The sequence below is a fragment of the Melospiza georgiana genome, chromosome 1, assembly GCF_028018845.1.
Source record: "Melospiza georgiana isolate bMelGeo1 chromosome 1, bMelGeo1.pri, whole genome shotgun sequence".
Classification (NCBI taxonomy): domain Eukaryota; kingdom Metazoa; phylum Chordata; class Aves; order Passeriformes; family Passerellidae; genus Melospiza; species Melospiza georgiana.
In genome coordinates, this window is record NC_080430.1 from 22,224,365 (window position 1) to 22,245,172 (window position 20,808).

Here is a 20,808-nt window from a genome sequence, read left to right on the forward strand (position 1 = left end):
CTGCAACGGTGGGTGGGGATATTGTTTATTTTTCGCGTATCTTTAACTCGGAAGGGGACCGCTGCCCAGAATTGCGTACATACCCGTTTACCGGCGGCGCCAGCCGGGGGCAAAGGTCTCCACAACTCAAGGACAGTCCGGGCTGCAGCGGGGAGAGAAGAACGCTGCCACTCCCACAACTCCTCCAGAGCCAAAGCAGCCCACCTCCGGCCCCACAACCTCCTTCCCTCCTTCCCTCCTTCCCTCCTTCCCTCCTTCCCCTCCTTGCCCGGCCTTCCGCCCGCCCCTCGGCGGGAGGGGCCGGCCCGCGCGGGCAGTTGGTGAGGGCGTAGCAGCCGCTGCGGCGGAGGCGGGAAGGCGGCGCGGAGTGGCTGTGCGGATCGGGGCTGCCGGCGGAGCAGAGCACGATGTGACTCCGCGGGAAGATGAAGCCGAGCGCTGCCGAGCCCGCCGACAAAGGAGCGCGTCCCCGTAAGCGGCGGGGGGCTGTGGGCAGCGCGGGGGAGCTGCCGCCGTTCGGGCCTTTCTCAGGCGGTGCCGCCATCCCGGCTGGGGCTGTGAGGCGCCGCCGCTGCGTGCCGGGCTTGGGCCCCGGGCTGGCGCTGGAGCGGGGGCGGCTGGAAGGCCCTCGTGTATGACGGGAGTTACTCGTACGAGCGTGCCCCTGGTGTGTGGGACATGGCCGGGCCGCCGCTGGGCCAGCTGCTCCCCGCGGGCTCCTCTGGTGTCTGTGTGGAGGGCTCCTTAGGCCCAGGGTGTGAAAGCGCACCCCCTTTGCGGGAGAGACTCTTCGTTGCTGTTGCAGTCCTGTTAATGCAAACTTTTCCAAACTTTTGATTATCCCTGAGGGGTTTAATCTGCGTGCTCCAATATTAATTCCAGTGTTTAGAGTGTTAATTTTGAAACTGTCCTGGTGTGTGTGTGGTGACACTGTATTTAGTCGGTGATCATTACAGAATTTTCCTTGCACATTTGCTTATCATCTATTCTGTTTAGATTCTGGATCAGTTGCATCAATCTCCTAATTTTCTTATTTTTCTAGATTTTTCTGTCTTCCAGATCCTACAAATTGAGTGCTGTTCATCTGTTATTTACTGTGCTCATAAGCCCTAGAGGATTTTGCAGCACGAGTAGTGGTTCTGCTCCCTTTCCTACCTGGGACTCCTTCAGGGAGGGAAGGAATCCATCCCTATCGGAGGGACTGTTTTGCATGTTGCCTTTTTGTCTCCAGAAGAGGCCTGCTCACTTCCTGTGGCAGCTCTCATTGTCTTGAGCTTCTCCAAAAGAGAAACAACTAGGATTAGGCAAGGGAGGAAGAAAAACCAGTGTAAAACCAATATGTGTAATTGTGCTTTGTGCAACGTGGTCTAGTGAAAGGTGCCCCTTTATGGCAGGAAGGTTGAAATTAGATGATCTCTAAGGTCCCTTCCATCCCAAGCCTTTCTATGGAAGCTTGCTCCATCCATTTCCATAATTCAGGAATTTTCCCTTTCAGAAATAAAACCAAAGTCCAGTTCTGTTTAAATTGCCTGTTTGGTTTTTTTTTTTTCTTTCCCCAGAGGATGCAATTCAAGCAAAACCAGAAAAGATAAGATCTTCTCTGAAGAATGTGAAGAAAGACACGGCAAAACCGGAGAAACTCAAATTTAAGCCGCTCACTGGGAAAGTGTTTTACCTCGATATCCCATCAAATGTGATCTCTGAAAAGTTAGGAAAGGACCTCAAAGAGCTGGGAGGGGTAAGTTAATAATAGAGACTTATATGAACCTAGAAGGAAATGTGCACATGTGGAATGCTTTTTTTGTGTTCTTTGTAACTGCATTTTAATGTTACTTGTAGTTACCTGAGATGGTGTGTTATTTTTCTATCTTTGTCTTAAACTTTAATCCGAATAAGGAGCTTATCAACAAACTATTCTGTGGGTTTTCAAGAGGAGCTGCTTTCCTGATTGGAACAAAAGTTCTTATTAGGCAGTTTTGTTTTCAGGTTTTCACCTGGCTTAAGATTTTATCCAAATTCATAAGGTTTCATTGTTCAAGGTGATTTTTCTTCTGCTGCTTCTGACTGTATTGACATGTTTACATGTTACAACTCACAGTGTTCAGCTGAACCTGAAAGAGACTAAAGGAAGATTTTTGTATCTGTTTTCTGTAAGTCAGCAGCTTCACTAACAATGTTTTGCACAGGGTATCTTAGTGACTGTTTTTAAATACTCTTAAACAATAAATTTTATAAGCACCTTAATAATTTTTTCTTAATTTTCCTTTCTGTATGGAGGGAGCTCTTTGATACAAGCAAGTACAGAATACTTGTGTGGAGGGCACTTAGAAGTGCCTCTCTCTGTATATCCTGTTTCTGTAAAAGATCCATAGAGCAGAATTTAAATGCACAGTTTCAAGCTGTGTGATTTGTGCTTTCCACAGTGATGACTGGAAAAGAGGAAAATACCTCAAAGTGTACAATCTGACATGAAATAGCAAGGCACTTGGCTGTTGGTCACACTGTAGGTGGTAGTGAAAGAGACTGAAGGAGCAAAGTGGAGAAGTAAACTCAGAATGATGACATTTTTATATTGCTGAGTATGAGAATATGAATCTACTTGAAACTTTACCTTTTTGAGAAACGTTATGGACACTGTAGGTGTGAAACATGATAGCTATCCTGAAATGTTAGTTTTACTGCTGGTCCTAAACTCCGTAAATTTATGGCTTCTTGAAGACTGTAAATCCCATTTGCAAACACCTGTCTTCAAGTTTTGTTGAACACTTCTGTGTAATTTCTTTTACATAAAATTAGAGAGTTGTTTTCCTTTAATATGTTACTCCTTAATGCAGTGTTTGCATTCTTGTAATTGTAAAGTATTACAGGTAGGTAGTATAAAATTGTAATAATCAGAACAAAGCAAAGCTCTTTTAATAGTTATTACAAAATTAAGAAATTTAAATTACAAATTAGAATTTGTGACTGGTAAGATGCTAGTATAACTTAATTATCATTGTTATCCAGATATGTAGAAAATATTTTCTTGTTAACTCAGTGTTTTTGAACTTAATTGTTTTAGAAGTTTTATCACTTTCCTTTAAAATAGTCAATGTAAAATTGAGTTACCGATCTATTGTCCTGAAAAAATTACTTGTTTTATATCTTTATATTTAGAGAGTGGAGAGTTTTCTTAGTAAAGATATCAACTATCTGGTGACTAATAAAAAGGAGGCAAAATTTGCACCAACTCTTGGCCAGATTTCTCCTGTTCCTAGTCCAGAATCTGCACCTAATGGAGGAAATGGTTCACCTCATCCTAGCAGCCGAAAAGATCGACATGATGGCAGTTCATTCAAGATAGCAGATACAGTAAGTTTCTTAGTAATAATACTGCAAATCAGGTGCAATCCATGGGATATGCTCCTACAGTTGTTCTCTGATTTTGTTTCCTAAAGGTGGCAGCAATTCCTTGGGTGAATAGGGATTTTTCTTTGAAACATTCTTTTAAATTTATTCAGGCTAACTTGTTAAACTTAACTAACTCAAAATAATGCAGCAAATTGGTTGGAACTTGTTTTAAAAAGGATTAATTTTTGCAAATAAGAAGAGTATACTCAAATATGTTCTAATTTACTATGTCTGACTTACAACACTGATGTTGTGTTTGACAGCTGGATCAGGCACGTGATGACATCCAGTGATTCCTGTCTCTTTAGCAGCACAGCCTGTTAAAATTTGGCTGATTTGATGTTGTTAATGCTGATATCTGCAGAAATGCTCTCGGATAGTAGTAGGAATAAAATTGAGCATTATGAATATTAAGTTTTTCTTACCTCTTTCTTAGGGAATCACATTAATTGCAACAGTTAGTATCTGAATTTATGCAGGTTTATGTGAAGTTTCTTACATGGGCAAGTCTTGTGTCCTTTCAAAATACAGTTGAAAATCATTAACTGTACTATATATATGGTTCTTGTGTAGAAACATGACCAGGCTGCAGGCTGGTCTTTGTGTTGCATGGGAGAGGTCACCTTATTTTGCAAACAGCCTGGGTAGGTAAAGGCAGCTCATTATGAATGAACAGCAAAAAGTGGAAAAAGGAAATGCAGTCGTGATTGAAAAGCACAGGATAAGACAGAGGCTGTGATTATATTCATGAATATAATTTTCACAAGCCCAGCTGATGAAACCTCATCTTTTAGTGTGTCACTGGCTGCTTATTCCCACCATGTGCTTTGTTCCAGCACTAACATTGCAGTGGCCTTCTTTGGCTGAAAATGATTACTTGTTGGGGTCTTCTTGGTTTTGGGTTTTTTCCTTTTCACTGTATCAACCATAATCCTGTGAGAAAGATACACATTATTGAAAAATTGGCAGTAGAGTGAGCAAAAGGAGACCCTTGTAGCTAATGTGTATTTGTTAAGAGCAATGTGAATTAGCTCTCCTCACTACAAATGTGTTTCTGTTTTAATGTAGGTACGTATGAGCAGAGGAAAGTCCTTGGTTGAAAAGGCAATCAAAGAACAGGTAAGCCAAATAATCAGCAAACTTGTGCTTCAGAACTTTGGTGGTTTGTTTTTCTAGAAAACAAGCAGTTGCATAAGTGGCCTTAGTGGTTCTAGAGAGAATTCAGTCATGGAATACTCAGGCAGAAGTTGAGGGATTGTCCTAAGTGAAGTGTCAGGTCTGTTTTCGGGCTACTTCTGAAGAATTGAAAATCTGTGGAGTTTTAGGAAAAGTAGTTAAAAAACATTTGTTAGGATTGCTAATGTAACTAACATTTGAGAGGTGCTCATGAAGTTAATGTATATATTCACAGTCTTCGGATCTTGCTGTAAAATGTGACCATAAAGAACAGTTTTGGTTTTCTGAAGGTTAAATGTATTCTTTTGATGGTGAGGTGCTGTAATACAGAGAAAGACAGAAGAGGAGTCTAGGAGAGTGGTATTCTTTTGGCTAGAAGCAAAGCACCTTCATTTTAATCACAGCTTTCATATAATATATTGTAATTATTTTAAGTAATTACTATGCATTGTTTAAGATTATTAATGTAGTTTATTGCTTGCAGGACTTAATCCCCTCTGGTAGTATACTATCCAATGCTTTGAGTTGGGGAGTGAAGATACTTCATATTGATGGTAAATATTTTTGCTGACTTCAACGTGTAACATTCATTTAATGGCTTTTGTTGAATTTAAAACATTAGAAGTTATGTCAAACATGCAAAAATTGAGCCAACTGAGTATAATTCTCCCACTTTTTGCCAGATGTTAAGAATTGCATTGAACAAAAGAAAAGGGAGCTCTATCTAATCAAAAGAGCAGGCAGTTCTTCTAAAGATGTGGTAAGTGCCTCTCTGCCATTTATAAAAATGCCATTTGTTTCGTTAGCTAAGAAAACACAAAGTACTGAGGACTGCCTACTGTGAAGCTTGTGGATTTTATTTTAATGAAGCTATTGCTCATTTCCAGTTTTTCATAGACTAGTATGTCTTGTGAATTGATTTAAAAACCATCTTGGATAATACAAAGTATATGCTGTATATTTCAACATTGTTTAAAAATAACTTTATTAGTAGCATTGATTCTATAGTGTGTAGAGCTGTGCTCTTACAAAGGGTATCTGAGAGTCAGAAGTGCTGAAGTGTCTGAAATTTCCATTCTGCAGGCCTCAGAAGTAATTAATAAAATGTATTGTTGTTTTAGTATGTTGTAGATGGCAGCCAGGTTGCCTTGTATAATTTTCCCTGTGACACAGTGATTAGAAATTCTTTCATTTTGATGGGCTATTTTGAAAAATCATAGTTATGTTTCCTGGAGAAGCTGTCTCTATAAGGAATCTGCAACTCTTCCTTCACAGAGAACGAGCATAAAGCATCTTGAAGCTAATTTGCCAAGTATGTGAAGTTGGCAGAAAGGGAAAATCCCCTTTTCTCAGGTTTTAGTCTATGATGTAGTTAGACAGTAAGGCTTGTAGCTCTTGTGTGCTCCACCTGCAGTTGCTCTGTAATTTGCACAATTGTCTGGTTTAGCCACGGAGCCTGATAAATAAACAGAACCAAACTACCCAGCATGTGTTATATTGTTTTGGAATGTAATATTGGCTAGTTCTTGAGGCCTCATAAAATCCTCTGCCAAATCATCACTGTGTACATGGATAGCAGGTGAGGATTTTTTGCAAATAGTATAAAATGAGTTTATACTTTTACCAGAATCAATTCTATTTAACAGCTGATACTTGAATGTAACTTCACATTTTTCTGAAGACAAAATTATTCTTCTGCATTTTAGTCTTCATTGCTAAAAATAATAAAAGATGCAGCCTATGTAAACCCATTCAAATGAAAACAATTGTTTTTATTGGAAATACTTGCTGCTCTGCAGGTTTTGGTGGCATTTTGCAGCTTGCAGTTAATTAGGATTTACAAAGTGTTGTAAAAATGTTACCTGTACTAAAGACTGAACTTTCAGCAATGGCAAGGTATTTTCAGGTGGAGGGAGTAAATGTATAAATTTACCTGTGTTTCTTTGTTTTGACTTGATTTTAGAAAAAAATAAATTGAGGCATTTGAAGGAGAGCACTTTCTTTTCAGTGTAGCAAGAAATATTTCTTTGGGAAACATGTTGTCTTGTTTCAAAGTACTAATGAGTTTAGTTTCCTTAAAAATTCGTCTTGAGTGTGTGAGGTCATGATAACACAGGGAGACTCTCATAACTTAAATTATCTACAGCTAAATCTTCAAGTACAGTGCAGAATAATACAGTGATTTTACACCATCTCTCTTTTTTCAATAGGGAAAACACGTTACTGCTCCAAAGTCAAAAAGTAAGTACTGCAGCAATTATAGAGGTTTTTGCCTTGATTTATTTTCTGAATGCTCAGAAATGTGCTACAGTTCTTCTGTGGTCAAATGTGGTGCTGTACTCCAATTTGTATGTCCAAGAAAAGCATGTAGAGAAACTTCATGGAAATCAAGTTTGTCAAAACCTGTACGTAAAGAGTCCTAAAATAAAGTCTGCTTATTTATTAAGCTACTGGAGCAGCTTGATACATGATGAAAAGTATTTCCCTATTGATTTCCTTTTCTCCCCCTTTGAGCAGGTAGACTGAAAAGTCCATTTATCAGGGTGGAAGATAGGAGTTGGTAAGTGTTCTCTTCATGCATTTAGTAATGTGGTTCTCAAACTGAGTAATACAGAATTACTTCAGGAAGTGTGTCCTTAAATCTCAATTCCTTTCAACTTCCTGACTTCAGATGTCAAGAGTACTGAAAATGACATACAAATGCCTTTAGCTGCCAAATGAAATTGAGCAAGTAGAAGTGTAGTAGGGAATATTTGCAGTAAGGTGAAGGAAGCGGCAAGTTAACGCGTAACTCCAGTTTGTAGATGATGAGAATGGATTCTTTGGGTTACATCCTACCAAGGAATGAAAGGGAATCATGAACCTTTACATCTTTCCTTAGATCCAAAACTTTGCATACTGAATTCCACTCCTGTAGTTCCAGCTCACTTACATTCATCTCCTGCTGAGACTCTTTAGATGTAAGGAAAGTGAAGATGTTAGTTAAAATAATAAATTGAAACTAGGTTTAATTTCCTGTTCAATCATTTCTTTTTAAAAGGAAAAATTAAAGGTTATTAATCTGATTTCAATATCCACTCATAAGAGGTCTGATACTTTCAGCCTTGAAAAGTTTTACATCTTTCTGGTCCTGTAATCAGTCTTTGTTGTGTAAGAAAATGCCAGTTAGCCAGAAGTTGAGAGAACAATGAATTGTAAAAAAAGTTTGGTTCTGCACAGCATAATTTGCACTTTTAAATTCCTAAGTAACTTCTGAGTTATGGTGTTGTTTGTAAGCACTAAATTCTTTGACCTGATTTCTCTGACACTTTCCTGTTTTAAAAAAAAATCATCTAAACCTGGTTATACACTGTAGGTTGGCAATAGGTATGAGGGACGTGGGGATAGTGGGGAGAACTGGACCAACAGAATTGTACGGATAAGAAATTCATATACAAATATATGTGAATTTCATAATGTAGTGAAAACACTTGAAACACTTCTAAATATTTATGTAACATAATGTTTTTTAATATTGGTGCAACATAAGTAACAGTTCAGAAGCAGAAGGTGATGCTTCATCGGTGTATTATGTTTTCCAGACCTGCTCTTGTAGTTTTGCCTGGGTAGCTTATAATAGTAATGTGGGGACAAAAATCATACTGAACTCTGCCATCAGCATTTCAGTCAACTGATTATTCAGTATGTGAATTTTTGACATGTCCCATTTTGGAAGTCTTTGATCTGTTCAGAGCACTGGTGTGGTTGCTAGTTCTGCTGTCTCTGAATGTACAGAGTGGTGTACAGGAATATTGTTTTTCTGTAAAAGGTCTATTTTAATATTCTGAATGGTGAATTGAATTTTTTTTTAAGAAAATGCTAAAATAAATTTTAAAAGCATTGGATGTTGGGAACTACTGTCGCTACTTCTCAGGAGCACAAATGCAGTGTTGTCCAAATTGTTCTTGGGTTTATTGGTTACCCAACTCACAACAACTAATAGGCACACAAGTCATATCCCAAGGAATGTGTAAGACAGCTCTGGAAACTGAAGGAAAGTATCAAGGAAGAAATTAATTACTTATTCTAAGATATGTATCTGTTTAGCATTCTGTATGTGTCATGTGTAAAAGAGAAACACTTGTTCAGTATTTTGGACCTGGAGTAATGTATGCAGTGAAGCCCTTTTTCCATTTTTGATGGTTCTCATGCACTTGTTTTGTGTTAATGCAGCCAGTACCGACCGTTTTATCTGCAGTTACTGAGTTTTCCATTTCTGAACTATTGTGTTCCAAAGCCATATAGTCCATTTGAGGTGGATAAGAAGTATCCTGGTCAAAAGCAAACTCAGTCTAAGGAAAGGTTTGTTGAAAATTTTATTTTATTGAGGTGTGGGTAGAGGAGAGATTTGTTCTCTGAATTATTCCATGACTAAAAAAATTTGTGTTCTAAAATAATTTCTCAACTTCTAATTTTCTGTGCTATGTAATACTATTAGACTATTAACCATGTCTCATCAATGTATCTACTGCACTGTTGGTGTCTTTCTATCTGTGCCCTCTTTATCCTGTCTTTAGTCCTTTTTTTGGGCACACAGATGCATACATCCAAAAATGTGGCCTTCTCCTTTCACTGTGGGTCAGCATAAGAGATTTCTTTCCTTTCTCCCACTGGTTTCTTCTTTGTCCTCATCTTGGATGCTGTTCAGTAAATATTTCACAGGAAGTGGGTTTTCTTAAGACTTCTTTTGTGTTTGTCCATATAGTGCTGAAATAAGCAGTTGAACTTTTTAAAGCAGGGCTATTCAATCACAGTGCCTACCCATTGTTTATAAAGACTCTTGATAATTCAATATATTGTTATATTGATATATTGTTGATAATTCATAGAAATTAGATAGACTGCTAATACAGCTTCAGCTCTTCAAAGATGAAAAGTGGATGCCAGCTTCCCAGTGGAATTGCAGCTGGCTTTACAGCAAGTGTTTATGTAATACATTTTGGCATTCAGGCCTGATTTGAGCACTACAGATGCAATTAGAACTTCAGCAAATCAATTTTATGATTTGAAACTGTTTAAGAGTCGTAATTAACTGGTTTTTGTGAATCAGTGGGGTTTTAAATTTTTTTAATACCTGCTTTTTTCATTGACTTCTAAAATTGATTAATGTGGGAGATGAACTATATTTATGTGGAGGGTAGCTTTGCTGTATGTGGAACTTTCTGTATTTAGTAAGTTGCTGCTTTTCTGTCCTTGTGGCTGGAGACTTACTGAGCTGTGATACCTGTTTTCTTTATGAAGTGGCTTCTCTGCAGTTCTGTCCAGTCTTGACCATAACACAGTGCTGGAGGTTTCAGCTGATATTGCTGTGATGCTTTTTTTCCTTTTTTTTTTTTTTTTAAATTGCAAAGAAGATAGCAGTATGAAAAGAGAAAAAACCATATATTGCAGGGGTTACTGCTGTATTAATAAGGCAATTTCTGATTGTGTCTCTTCAGAGGATGTTGGAAAAGCCCATTCTTTTTAAAGCATAAAAAAACCACAAAGGCAGTTTCTGTTTGGATGGATTAAGGAACATGATATATTTAAAAAATCAGGATTTATATTTGAATAAATATTCCTAATTAATACTTCACGTAGGCACATACCAAAGAGATGTTTAGGTGGGAGAATGGTCACATTCACCTGCTGAGTATGAAACAATGTCAGTTTTGGGGGCAGGGGGAATGTTCACTTGTTTTGTCTTTACCTGGAAGAAAAACTTGTTGAAGCAAAGTTGTTAGTTCTGCTTGCTTCTGCATTGGGCAAGACCTGCAGACTTATTCAGTCTTCAGATGATGCATTCTATTACTTCAGTCCTGCTTGCCTGGTTCTCTCTGAGTTTTACTGTTTCCAGAGGGAAGGTGTGAAGGCTGGTGTAACAGTTAACAGTTAAAGCACACTTCAGAGTTCCCTGGCCTGGGGAACCCAAGAACTGCTGGGGCAGGATGTTAACAATATTTGCTGTGCTTTGTAAGCTAGAGATTTTTCACAACAGATTTTTAGATGTAGTCCTGAGCTTACATCTATGCAGATACTCGGTAAAATCTGTCTGTGATTTTTGGCTAAACAGGGAGATGGAACTATTCCTTCAAAGTCAAGGGAAGTAGAGTTTGATGACTTTGCTTTACTGCTGGCATGTCAACTGTAGGTGGTTCAATAGTCGATTGCAGCAAGCAGTAGCTCTTCCCAGATGGGGATTCTGAAGATCCTGGAGCAGCTGTTGAAAATCTCTTCATATTTTAATGTCCAGGCAGAACTTTAGGTTCGTTTTTTTGCATTCTCACTTAGCCTTTACCTAGAAAAACAGGACAAAATGGCATTTGGTCAGCATATTCTAATTATGTACAACCAACCGTAGGTGTTAAAATATTTTTTTTTTTTTGCTGTTTCTATTTTGTGTATTATCAGCTGTGCACAGAGACTTCTAAATGTCCTTTTGACTTTTGTTTGTTTAGCAATTTTGTATTATTTATTCTGAGTGAATGGTAGTAGTATGTCTATACTAACCTGGATGTTCTATGCTTACATACAATTCCACTGGGTCTGCCTGTCTTCTTGCAGTAAATGTTTCTGGGTTTTGTTTGTTTGATTTTAAATCTAACTATAACTCTTCAGGTTTTTTTAAGCGTTGACTAAAATAATGTAAATAGTTTAAGGGAAAATAAAGGTTTGTTTTGGGAGTGGTTTTTTTAAGAGGGTAAAAATGAACCTACTGTGAGGGGCAAGTTGAGCACTTAGTTCCGTGTTTAAGACTCATTAATATTCTCTTAACAGAAACAAAGTAAACAGTGACAAGGATTGTGGAATGCCTGCTCAATTTCCTCAGAAGGACAAAAAAAGGAGAGGATATTGTGAATGTTGTGGGAAGAAATATGAAGATCTGCAAACAGTATGTGAAATGCCAAGTATATGCTTTGATACCATCTTATCTCTTCAATGTGGTATCACCAGAGGTTTCTCTGTAATTTTTTAATTTTAAAATATTTTTCTGAATAATCAGCAAATTAGTATTTTTTCCTATGTTAGAAGCAGCAATTAAGAATTAAAACCTATCTCTGACAGCTGTAGGCACTAGTAATTAATGTCTTAGAGATGCTGGTAGTAAAATGGTATTTACTTGCTCCTTGTTGTGCTGTGGATTTGTTTATTGATATCTGTAATGTTAGATTTATTTCATGTTTTTTCTTTATTGCAGCATCTTGAAAGTGAGCGGCACCGAAATTTTGCACAAAGCACACAGTATAAAGTTGTTGATGATATCATCTCAAAGTTGGCTTATGAGTTTGTTGCATACAAAGATGATGAGACAGGAAAAATAAAAAGGTGAGTTACATATTGTAAATTCTAAAGACTCTGTGAGTCAGAACACTGAACATAATGATAGTTTTGAAATTCTTGATCTGAATAGAACAGGATAAATTCATATTTTCAAGGCTGAAATAAATTATGGAAATTTTCTGTGATGTTGTTTGTGGCAAATCAGTTCTGTAAAGCAAAACTTAGGAAAAAAATTAAAAGTGCAGATAACGTTAGAGAAAGTTGAGACTGAAAGTTGCCAGAAGTTGTTCTACTTATGTTCAGCTCCTGTAACACAAAATCTACTGTACTGAAATATTGCTAACAAAGACAGCAATGTCTGGACATCTTGTTCTGAATGCTTTGTCTAAGGACAGCATATTAGTTCAATCTGGTCTCCTTACCTGTGGAAAAACTTCCTACCTGTACTCTAAACCTCTCTGCTTTTGTGCTGCCTGTGGAGGACAGAGAAAGCAAAGTTCCCTTCTTTGTGCTCAAGAGCTTAAAAGGGCGAGAAAGGCTTGTTTGGTGTCTTGGGCTGTAGGCACCAGGGTCTTTTTATGTGAAGCAGTAACACTGTTCAAGGTTGCTCTGATTGTTTGGAAGTGAGTCAGGAGATAAGGAATAACTTTCTTGTTTATTTCTTCATTACTTGCTTTTTTTTTAATAAATATGTTCTTAATGAAATCAAAGGAAATGCAAATAGAATCAAACAAGTGATAGACTAATGAAAGCAAGCCTTTATTTCTTTTGTGGTTTCAAAATACTCAGAGTTGTTAGGCTTGAAATCCTGTCAAGAAAATCATATTAATTTTGTGTGTAAATATCATAGAACATTTGCAAGTATTTATAGTAATTGCATTATATTAATTTACTTCTTTTGTTCTTAATGCCACTGTAAATTGAGATTTTCTGAAGTACTAGACTACACTGTGTGTTTTTAAAGGAACGTCATGAGCTGTAGAAATCAGTAAGAAAACATCAAAACTATAAGGCACTCTGCTTGTGTAGAAATAGCATGTTGCTACCCTGAATGTATCTTTCCTTGAGGAGTCAAAACAAAAGCCCCTTTGTCAGTTCAGCTGCTTTTAAAGAATCAGTTGTATATCAAGTTACGTTGCATGGGGATTTTTATGTTTGCTAATATTTTTAAACAATTTCATTGTAGGACAAAATGTAGCACAGGATGTTTTTCTCCTATTATTGGAAAGATAACCAGACCAGATGAGCTGAAAGAGCGACTGAAAAGGCAACGCATTGCTTTGAAAACTTACTCCTGGAAGGATACTGCAATGCAGGCTCTCAAACTGGATTGCCAGACTGCAGAAGTACAACCAAATTCTGTGCCAATACCTGCCCCTGTTTCTGCATCTGTCTGTTCAGTTCTTTATTCTCACCCATCACAACCTTCAGAACTAAAAAGTAAATTCAGAATTAATAATGAAAATAATAAGACTGATTGCTCCTGTGCTGTGAAGTTACCAGAGACTGTTGTATCACCAAATTCCATACAACCACCCCTTCAGAAAACTGACAAAGTGTACACAGAGAACTTGTCTCAGGCTTCTGAGCTGTTCAGCAAGGAAATACTGGAACCAGATGAAAGTAAAAAGAAGGTACAGTGTTTTCAAGAAGGAATGGACACTTACAGTTCTCATACCCAAGTTACAGATTTTAGTGAAAAAGACAAAAACTTACTGCAGCAAAAACGAAAATTAAATAATTCAGTAGTTCTACCAGCAAAGTGTTTGAAAAAAGCAGATGCCAATCCTACATTTGTCAAGAAACATCACGATGTATGTGATAATCATCAACAAATGCAGCACAATGTCGTTCTGGAGGCTGAGGTATCTGATCCTGCTGTGAACAAAGAACTTAATGCATCAGCTGCCAGCACTGCCCACAGTTCACCGTCTGGAAAGCTGCACAGAAAAGTGAAGCTTAATTTGAGGAAGAATAAAAGAGAAACTCAAAAACAGAAAGTGGAGTTACGAGTAAAGAATTCAGATGGACTGTCTGTTCCTGAAGAGAAGAGAAGCACTTGTAGCTCATCACTGCAGACTCTATTGGAGTTATTTCAGACAAGTGAAAGAAACTCAGAATTTGGAGGTTTTTCAAGTTACACTGAGAACAAATGTTCAATGAGCATAAATGATACATGTGAAGGGCAGAATGCAAATGTTTTGTGGTCATTATTTTCCTCTTCATCCTCATCCCCATTTTTTGGATTTTAATACTGTTTTATTTAATATAATGATTTTTAAATTGACTTGAAAACTTAAGATTCTATTCATGAAGACTTAAATTGCTGTATTATATGTACAGATTATTTGGTTTTCAAGTTTTTTAATGTAAAAGCTTCTGTATATGTAAATAAGAAAAATAAAACTGTGTTTGGCTTTGGTCATGTGTTTTGGTTTTTTTTTTTTTAAAGGTACTGCTTTATTGTGTCTGGTAAAAGCCTCTGACCCCACATTTGGATTAAATGAATTTCTAGGTAAAGCATGATGCTGCTGCATTTAGATAGAGTGCTTTCCTAAACTCTATAAAAACAATGATACATTCCAAGTAACCACATTAAAAATAACTGGATGTTCCACTGCAAGTAGGCCGTTACTCACGGATTGCTGATGTTTTGCTGGCATTTGGTTGCTTCCCTTTTCTGTTTCTTCTGCTGCTTTAATAGAGAACACAGTAACAAAGATGCATTACATTCTTTGACTACTCTGATGTATTATTATTATTAAATTAAAACTACTTCTATTGTGTGTTTCAGCTAGTGAGAAAGCAGTTAGATGCGTGTGTTTTCATTGGGGGAAAACAAACAAGAAATCAACAGGACAGGTAGGTTTCTGAGCGACTTGGGTCATTTGTTTGATTTTTCTTTCAGAGTAGCCAGCCTGTGGGATTGGCTGTACTCCTAAACTCAGAACACAAGTGAGAGTTGGGAAGACTTTTTTTTAATAATGCACATCTTGACCAGGGCTGATTTCTTTCAGAATTTTCATATCTGTAAATCATGAGAGGGCACAAATATAAAATTACAAGAGACAAATCTTTATTAATACATGTAGAGTGCCTTAAGGTCATATAAGCGATCTCAACCACAGAAATTACTTTCATTAATTTTTGCATAAATTATTTGTTTGCATTTTCATCTTTTGCCCATTTAATATTTTCAAATTCAGTGCTTTTACAGTTAAAGTGCTTTAATGTTGCAGGCTATTGTATGTCCTTTATAGGCTGTTTTCTGTGAGGGGTAGGTAAAGCTGCCTGAAGTGCAGGAATAGGTGAGAAAAATTATAAAAAATATTTCTTTTACAGGGGATATGAATTGAAAGCTTAATGACAGTAGCTGCTTAGGGTGTTACTGTCACCTTTAAAGGTGACATCCCTTATTCCTCTGTTAATGTAATTGCATGTACAGTCTGTGAGAACTGCTTTTGGCTTCTCCAAATTACTGGTCACTTCTGGCTTGATTTATAGTTAATTCTGATCTGGTTCACATCCAGAAAATATAGAAAGCCATTACAGAAATGAGCAAAATTAACATTTTAAAGAGGACTTGATCTTGAATGTACTGATCTGTATTTATTTTTTGCCTGCAAATTACCGGTATATAGTACTCAAGGAGTGGGACTGGAAAGTAAAAGATTGAAGCAGCTACTTTGTTCTTCATTTTGAATGACACTTTAGTGATTGCTTTCTGGTTCAGTGAGTTCAATATATTTTAGGAACAAGTGTTGTGACTGTTTTTCTTCTATTGAGATAATTTTGTTCAGTTGGAGGGTTTTTTTTGTCGGGTTTTTTGGTTGTTTTTTTTTTTTTGGTTTTTTTTTTTTTTGGTTGGAGTTTCTCTGGGTGTGGGTTCTTCCTAGCTTTTCGTTCAGTCTTGAAAGTAAAAGTTAGAAAAATTTGCATTTCCCCCTAAAGCATTGCAGCAATCTGCCTGTAAGTATCTTTCTTCTGCCTCTGCTTCCATCCATGGGACACACGATCCTTAGCTGCCCTGGTGGCCTCCACCTGTGCATGGCTACTGATACACATAAAGATTGCTGCAATAAGAGTGAATGTCACCGTTAGTAAATCTACTCTTCTGATAAACAATGTGTGTGTTTTGCATATGATTAAAGGCAGTCCTAGAACATGTTAGCTCAACAGGCGCTGCTAAGACAAGTTTTGAGCACATTGGAATATGGCTTTAGAATCTTGAAGGGAAAAAAAAAAATTGAGGTTTGTCATTAAAATATGAAGACTATTCATTGTAACCCAGAACAAGATTAGGAGAGTTGCTGCTACTGGTTGCAAAAAGCAGTTCTAGTCATGACGCAGATTTTGTTTACTGGTCACTTTAGTGTGTGTTAGTCTCCTTTGTTGTATGTTCACTTGGTATCACAAGCCACAGTAAGCCTATTAACTATTTCTAGAACAGATTTGCTCAGCATATTTAATTATTTTAATGTATTTATTATCTTTTAAGCTTGTTTAAAAAAAGCTCCCACCATTTTTACAAAAGTTTGAATGTGTTTGTTGCAATTTGAAAAAAATAAATGAGGATGGGTAGTTACTAGAACATCTGTCTCTCTCTGATTTCCTCATAGAGAAGAGAATTGAGTATTTTTAAAATATGTGGCAGTGATTGTGAGAAATGTCAAACAGTTCAGACAAAGACTGCCTCTTTGGTTACTAAAACTGCACTTCTAATGGCGAACCTTGATTTATCTGCATGTATTTGTGATAATTAAATATTGAATAATTACAGTTTGAACCTTCTTCATAAGGATTTCTTCAAATGCACTTCATTTTTGAATTGTCTTGCTTTCTGTGACTGAGGAGCAGAAATGTTGTGCCTGTTCAGGTAAGTTACAGTGTGGCTGTAAGGAGGAGAGGAAGCAGTTCCCAATCTGTGTGTGTGTGCACAGGGGTGTTCATACAGACTACTGTGGGGATTAGCATTGCCAACACCACTCACACACGGGGAGGTTCTGCAGGGACCTCTGAGGTTGAGGCACTCAGGTAAGCCCTGTGCTCTGCAGCAGCATCTCTGTGGGCAGCTATTGCCCGATGATCAGCTGCAGAACACTTGGCACAAAGCAGGAGGTGACTGTAGGGCTGGCTTTCCCCTTCAGCATTGCAGGCAAGTTAGTTACAACCTGGGGTTTTGGCTCCTTAGGTGTACCTGTGAGGGTGTGTGCACCTTCATCCCACACCTGAAGAGGCTCAGCTCTGACACACTCAGCTAATGTAGCTGGTGATGGTGTCTGTGAAGCTCTTGTGGCAGCCTCTGAGTGAAGGAATGTTGAAAAAATGGTACCTGCTCTTAACTAGTGGGGCATGTAGACATGGGACAAAAATATGAATCCCTCCATGTTCTCCAGATGGAGAATCTTTGTCCATGTGGCCTCTGGGCCATTGGCTGATAAGCACCAGAGGCTGATAAAGACTGTTCACACTGGGCTTTTTTAATCATGTTGACAGTTGGTACCACAGAAGCATCAAATCACCGTCTACCTCGGTCTTACACTGAGTACTCAATGGTGGAAAGCACTTCCTTGCCCCAGTTTCATTCTCTAGATGCTTAGAATCTGAGAACTTTAGGGCATGCAATTAAATTGTGTAAAGAATTATGGGAAATTCCTTAAATAGTGAAGTGTAAGATAAAACTACAATTAAATGTGATCGAGCATTCATATCCTTCTTGCATGACTAGTTTGGATGTTACTTGCATCACAGCAGGAAATGGTCTCCCCTTTATCCCTCTCATTTTTTCCATGATGCTTCATCTCATGTAAATATTCTGCTGGAAAATAAGCTATTTTCTTTCAAGTGCTTACTGCCACTCAGATTTAGCTGTAACCTCTATATGCATCTAATCATCACTCTTGAAGACAAATGAGGGCAAATTTTAGCAACCAATTGATCCAGAGCAATTGTACAACTTCCTTATACAGAATATATGTAGGTGGACTAGAAAATTAATACCAAAATTTATTTCTTAGCACAGCTAGTCCTCTGGACCCTGTAAAAAGATTATTTATGCTTGTTCTTAATAGCAAAAAGAAAAGTAAATCCTGTTGGTAATAGCACAGAATCACCACTGATAATCTGAAGCAGGTGAAGATAAATGTGAGTTAAGTCCATTAACCAGTTTACCATCTCTAAAGGTGACATAAGATGAACAACTTGGGTTTTTTTACTGAATTCTGCAAATGTTGCTTTTTAGTTCTTTGTTTTAGATAGTGCAGTTATCAAAAATAAATGCAGAGCACTCCAGATACAGCACTATAAAAAGATTTGGTAAGGAAAGCAGGTGTTTGGGTGTAGTCAAATTTAATTTGGGATAAAGAAGTTAAAGATAAGAGGATAAAGAAGTAGATTCAGGTGGCTGTCTATAATATTTTTATTTGTTTGGGGTTTGTCTTGGTTTTGGTGGGCGTTTTTGGGGGGTTTGTTTTGTTTTGTGTTGGTTTCTTCATTGTGTTCTGAGTTTTTTTGTTGAATGGAGATCTCACTTCAAGATTCAGTATTAAGTATTTGTTGAGTATGTGGATAGCTGGGCACAAACCCCAGACTTTGACTGTGACCTTCAGTACTACAGGCAGTGGAGAGGGTGATGCTGGTCTCCTCTCTGGGAACTAGAGATGGGACGCAAGGAAATGGGAGGCAGCTGCAACTGCTAATGTTCAGATTGAACATCAGGACCAGGCTCTTCACTGAGAGGGTGGTTGGGCACCAGAACATGCTCCTCAGGGAAGCAGTCCCCAAGTCAAGAGTTAAAGGATTGGATGATACCATTTTGTGGTGTGTTTTTACGTAGTCCACAAAGAGAAGGGAGTTGGACTTCATGAGTCTTACAGATCTCTTCCAACATGAGGTATTCCATTAGTTGCTAGAAGAAGAAAAAAATCTGTCCCCTGATGTGAAAGAGCTCGTGGCTCAGAGGTGGATAGTCTGCCACAGTCCACAGCAATGTTGAGGAACTCCCAGGAAAGTAAAACTAGGAAGTGAATCTCAATGTTGACTGCCTGATTTCCCAAATTAATGTGAAATCGCCACCAATAAGATTTAAATATTTCTCTGTTGTAGACATCTTTTTGTCAAAATCCTTTCTTAGTATTTTTTTCCCTTCTGAGAAGATAAGAAGCCTCAGAAACAAAATGTAAACAATGGTTATCTGCTGCTGTAGAATGCAACAGGTGGATCCCTGATTGGTCTCACGTAGATGTTTAGAATTAGTAACAGCTCACGGCAGAGCTAGCTCCCTCTCTCTGTCCGAGCCACAGACCTTTGTTTTCATTCTATTCTATTCTCAGCTTAGCTAGCCTTCTGAGATGAAACTTTTCCTTCTAACCTTTTTAGTATAGTTATAACGTAACATATATCATAAATTAATAAATCAAGCCTTCAGAACATAAAATCAACATTTTCATCTCTTCCCTCGTCCTGAAAACCCCTGTAAACACTGTCAGATTTCTCTGAAGAATTAAGCCTGTCAAATCATTCATTTCTAATCAGTGTGTACAATTAAGAAGGGATTTCAGGCATACAGATCAGGATTTACGTCCTTCAACATAGATTAGATCCTTCAACATAATAGTGATCTAGATAGTGACTTTGATCCTTCAACACAATATAGACATTTTCAGCAATTTATTTAAGTTTTCTTTCAAGAATTAATCTTTAGTGTTTACCACAGAAGTGATAAACAAATAAGCCAAAGAGTAGAAGATATAAATGAGAGAGTTTGCAAGGAGAGGAATGTAAAACCTTTTTCAGCTGTGTTTTGGCTAATTGCTTCTAGCACACACACTTTTTAAATGCTTTTATCTTTGTATTAGTTGGCTGTATTTCTAAAGAAAAAAAAAAAGAAAGTTATAAATATTATTCTTAAAATTAGTGAAGGGTTTGACCAATACAGAGTTTGCATACTAAAAAAAGAACTGCATTTATGAAACATATGTATCATACCTCACCATACCCACGGAGGACACAGACTGGATAAAACTCTGCATTCATGGTTAGCTTAAAGCAGCCAAGCTTTGGCTGGCACTGGGTTGGTGAACCTTCCATGTGTAACACCTACACTAAATCTGAACACTGGTGAGCAAGAGAAAAAAGAATTCTGTGATGTATGATCCAGGAAATGAGTGTATAACTGTACTGTGTATCTGCTGCTGAGTGGTGTAAAGTATACCCAATGTCATGGATTCACACAGAAATACTGACAGAAGCAGCTGTGAAATAGTGTGCCAGTGGGGAAAGTTTGGTCTGACTGAAGTAACTGTAGGGGTTGTCTGCAGCCTGAAATGCAAGGAGTTATGACTTTCGTAAGAAGATTGAAGCATCATATTGTAATACTGATTTTTTTACTTTGCTATAAATAGTACTTTCTCATTCTCTTTATCCAACTCACCCATGGTCTTCTTGACGCCCCACACAAGAGTTTTATAAACTAATTTTGCATTGTTTCAGCAGCTGCTTCAGGACTTAATGGATACTTTGAGGTAGTATTGCATCTTGCCTGTAGTACCTGACAGCAGTATAAGCAGGACAGCACAAAACTTGCCACTTTCTCCTCAGAGTTACTGTATATTTCCACATGCAATACTCTTCTGTTATCTTCACCTTCTTGGACTGTCATTTTGGCTGTCTTCATATCACAAAAACAAACTCTGAGAAACTGAATTTCCTCCATCTATCCCCTAATTGGTTCCTTTAAGAAAATTATATATGTAAGTAAGACAAGCCCTACAGAGAAATGGGGCCAGGAGCGCCGGCGTTCCCTGTCGGGTGGCTCCGGGGAGCCGCTGTGCCCGGAGCACGGTGCTTCCCGCGGGGAGCCGTGCAAGGCAGAAGGGAAACGCTCCAGAGAGCAGAAATGGAGGTGCCAGTGTCCTGGCTGCTGTCGGTGCAAGCAGTGCAATT

At 37.9% G+C, this 20,808-nt stretch overlaps 1 protein-coding gene across 1 annotated transcript; it reads left to right on the forward strand.

Moving 5' to 3' along the window:
* The first annotated feature begins 306 nt into the window (after positions 1 to 306).
* Positions 307 to 14,285, forward strand: DBF4 (DBF4 zinc finger). The gene is made up of 12 exons (XM_058026799.1): positions 307 to 471; positions 1,560 to 1,738; positions 3,157 to 3,351; positions 4,459 to 4,509; positions 5,051 to 5,120; positions 5,250 to 5,326; positions 6,777 to 6,807; positions 7,084 to 7,126; positions 8,779 to 8,907; positions 11,362 to 11,476; positions 11,783 to 11,910; positions 13,052 to 14,285. The coding sequence occupies exons 1-12, from the start codon at positions 426 to 428 to the stop codon at positions 14,115 to 14,117; spliced, it is 2,130 nt and encodes a 709-aa protein (XP_057882782.1). The 5' UTR covers positions 307 to 425; the 3' UTR covers positions 14,118 to 14,285.
* The last annotated feature ends 6,523 nt before the right edge of the window (positions 14,286 to 20,808 follow it).

Coding starts and splice junctions, on each gene's coding strand:
- DBF4 (XM_058026799.1), top strand. CDS start 426: ATGAAGCCGAGCGCTGCCGAGCCCGCCGACAAAGGAGCGCGTCCCC. Junction 472..1,559: donor CGACAAAGGAGCGCGTCCCC/GTAAGCGGCGGG, acceptor TTCTTTCCCCAG/AGGATGCAATTCAAGCAAAA. Junction 11,477..11,782: donor AATATGAAGATCTGCAAACA/GTATGTGAAATG, acceptor TCTTTATTGCAG/CATCTTGAAAGTGAGCGGCA.